This window comes from Prionailurus bengalensis, chromosome X, assembly GCF_016509475.1.
Source record: "Prionailurus bengalensis isolate Pbe53 chromosome X, Fcat_Pben_1.1_paternal_pri, whole genome shotgun sequence".
In the NCBI taxonomy this organism is placed as follows: Eukaryota; Metazoa; Chordata; class Mammalia; order Carnivora; family Felidae; genus Prionailurus; species Prionailurus bengalensis.
This window is the reverse complement of record NC_057361.1, coordinates 83,672,472-83,674,852: the sequence shown is the minus strand read 5'-3', so window position 1 is coordinate 83,674,852 and position 2,381 is coordinate 83,672,472. Positions and strand designations below refer to the sequence as shown.

General features: G+C 49.5%; 1 protein-coding gene across 1 annotated transcript; it reads right to left on the bottom strand.

Moving 5' to 3' along the window:
• Window positions 1–932: 932 nt before the first annotated feature.
• On the bottom strand, window positions 933–1,843 carry BEX4 (brain expressed X-linked 4). Its single transcript, XM_043571183.1, has 2 exons — window positions 1,807–1,843; window positions 933–1,458 (listed from the first exon to the last, which is right to left on the bottom strand). The coding sequence occupies exon 2, from the start codon at window positions 1,451–1,453 to the stop codon at window positions 1,094–1,096; it is 360 nt and encodes a 119-aa protein (XP_043427118.1). The 5' UTR covers window positions 1,454–1,458; window positions 1,807–1,843; the 3' UTR covers window positions 933–1,093.
• Between the last annotated feature and the right edge of the window lie 538 nt (window positions 1,844–2,381).

Genomic DNA, 2,381 nt, shown 5'->3' with positions numbered 1-2,381 from the left:
TTCACACGTAATAATACAGCACACACATATGTACTTAGATATATACATATATATGTATATATATATATATGTATATGTGTGTGTGTGTGTGTGTGTGTGTGTATATATGGCCTCAGTGTACATTAGATTTACGAGGAAAGCGTGTTAAAAAATGAAGATTCTGGGGGCGCCTGGGTGGCTCAGTCAATTAAGTGTCGGATTCTTGATTTTGGCTCAGGTCATGATCTCATGGTTTGTGAGATCCAACCCTGCATCAAGCTCAGCACTGATAGCATGGACCCTGCTTAAGATTCTCTTTCTCCCTCTTTGCCCTCCCCTGCTCACACACTTACGTGGTCTCTCTCTCAAAATAAATAAAATAAAACTCAAAAACAAATGGAGATTGTGGCATGCCCATCTGTGAGTCTGGAGAATAGAAGCCAGATGTTCTACATTAAAAAGCTTAAAAATCTCCCCTGGGATGCCTGGGTGGCTCAGTCGCCTGAGCATCCAACTTCAGCTCAGGTCACATGATCTCAGTTTGTGAGTTCCAGCCCCGCACTGGGCTTTGGATCTTCTGTTCCCCTCTCTCTCTGCCCCTCCCCCACTCTCTCCTTCTTAAAAATAAATAAATAAATAAAATATTTAAAAAGTGCTCCCCTCTCAAGGTGTTTTTATGCTGAAGGTATGCTCAAGGTATTTTATACTGAAAAACAGTAGGGCATACATTCTTAAAATAATATCAGATGTTATGAATATGATCCTTCCTTACTCATTGGATGGTAACAACAACAACAAAAAGTCAAAGACAGTTGTGGTTTTGAGTCTAGGCAGCTAGGTGAGGACAGATAGTAGCAAAAAATAAAGACTAGGGTGAAAAAGGAAGATTGCTTTTTAAACTGATTTATTCATTTCATATTATGAAAAGAATAGTTTTTCCTAAACCTGGGTGAAACTGCCCTACTGGACAGAAAGTTTTACACTGAGACAAAACAATATTTAATTACAAACTGCTAAGTGGGAACACCAACAGGTTTACCTAAAAAGTAAATCACAAAACTACAAGCTTGTAGAGCAGAAGCCACATTATTAACCGCAGGGAAAACCTTACAATTCAAGGTATAAGGCAAAAGTCATAATGATTATCAGGTTCAGGAGTTTGGAAGTGCTTATGATGCCTCATTTGCTGGTCCTTAGTTTTTCTCCTGATTTCCATCATCTGCCCTAGGAACTTTTCCACATCATCTCCCACTTCATTATGATCAATATGCCTGTTGGGTATGGCCCATCGAAAATTAGGGACAAGTCGTCTTATTCGCCCCAGCCTGACATTTCGTCCATGCTTCTGGCCTTCACCTCCTCTCGAATTGTGTGCTTCCTCACCATTCTGTAGGAGGCCTTGTTCTTCTCCGTTTTCCTGCTGGGCATTTTCCATGTTGAGATTTTTCACCGTTTGTTTCTCTTTGGACGCCATTGCTCCTAGGAGATAAGAGACCAGAAAAAGGACTATTTTCTTGGGAGGAGCAGCACTGAGGACAGAGGCTCTTACTACACCTGTTCCAAAATTCAGAGCCTTGGATACCAAAGGCTTTTTAAAATTTTACTTTCCCACCATAGAGGCTCCCTACGCTTTCCGGCAGGTCCCCAGTCTGAGCCTTACCCCCTTCCGGTCGCTCCTCTCCCAAGGCCCACCCTTCTCCCAGCCGATCCGTCTCCACGCCTCTGCAGGCACCAAGGTGGAGAGGGGCTGGTTGGTGGGAGGAATTTGGGGTCTCAGGGCTTTCCACACGTTACCCCCACCCCCTCCCCACTGTCCCCCGCAACGACCTGGGCCTATCCTTGCAGTCTCCTCCTCCCGATTCTCGCCCCCCCCTGAGCCGACAGGACACCTACACCCGCACACCTGCAGAGGGCAGGGGTGGGGAAGTGGGGACTGCTGCAACTCAGTGCTCGGCGCCAACCCGACGCCACCCAGCCTCTCCTGGGCCCCCCGAGACCCCACGGCCGTCCCACCCCCACCCCCGGACGCCCCATCCCCCGCGCTGACTACCATTTTCTACACCAAGAAGGACGGGGGCGGGGCCTGAGTGCGAGAGGCAGGTGTTTGCGAAGGGTCATCGCCTCATGGCGGTCCAACCCTCCGCCCTACCATTTTCTGCGGCCAAACGCGGGCCACAGCTTGGCGTGAGGGCTGCGGTTCTTTCGCAGTTCCGCCCCCGGGCAGCTGGGACCCGAGGAGGTATCCGTGGGCCGCGTGGGCTCTCGCACCCTGGCCCAGGGGACTCTCCCCCTCCTCCAGGTCCCTTACCTGCTCCCCCTCCAATTCCTACTCTTTGGGGCTTCCCCTGGCCCCCACGCTCTCAGGGCCACGAGGAGCAGGTACCGAGAAGGGAGCGAGCGCC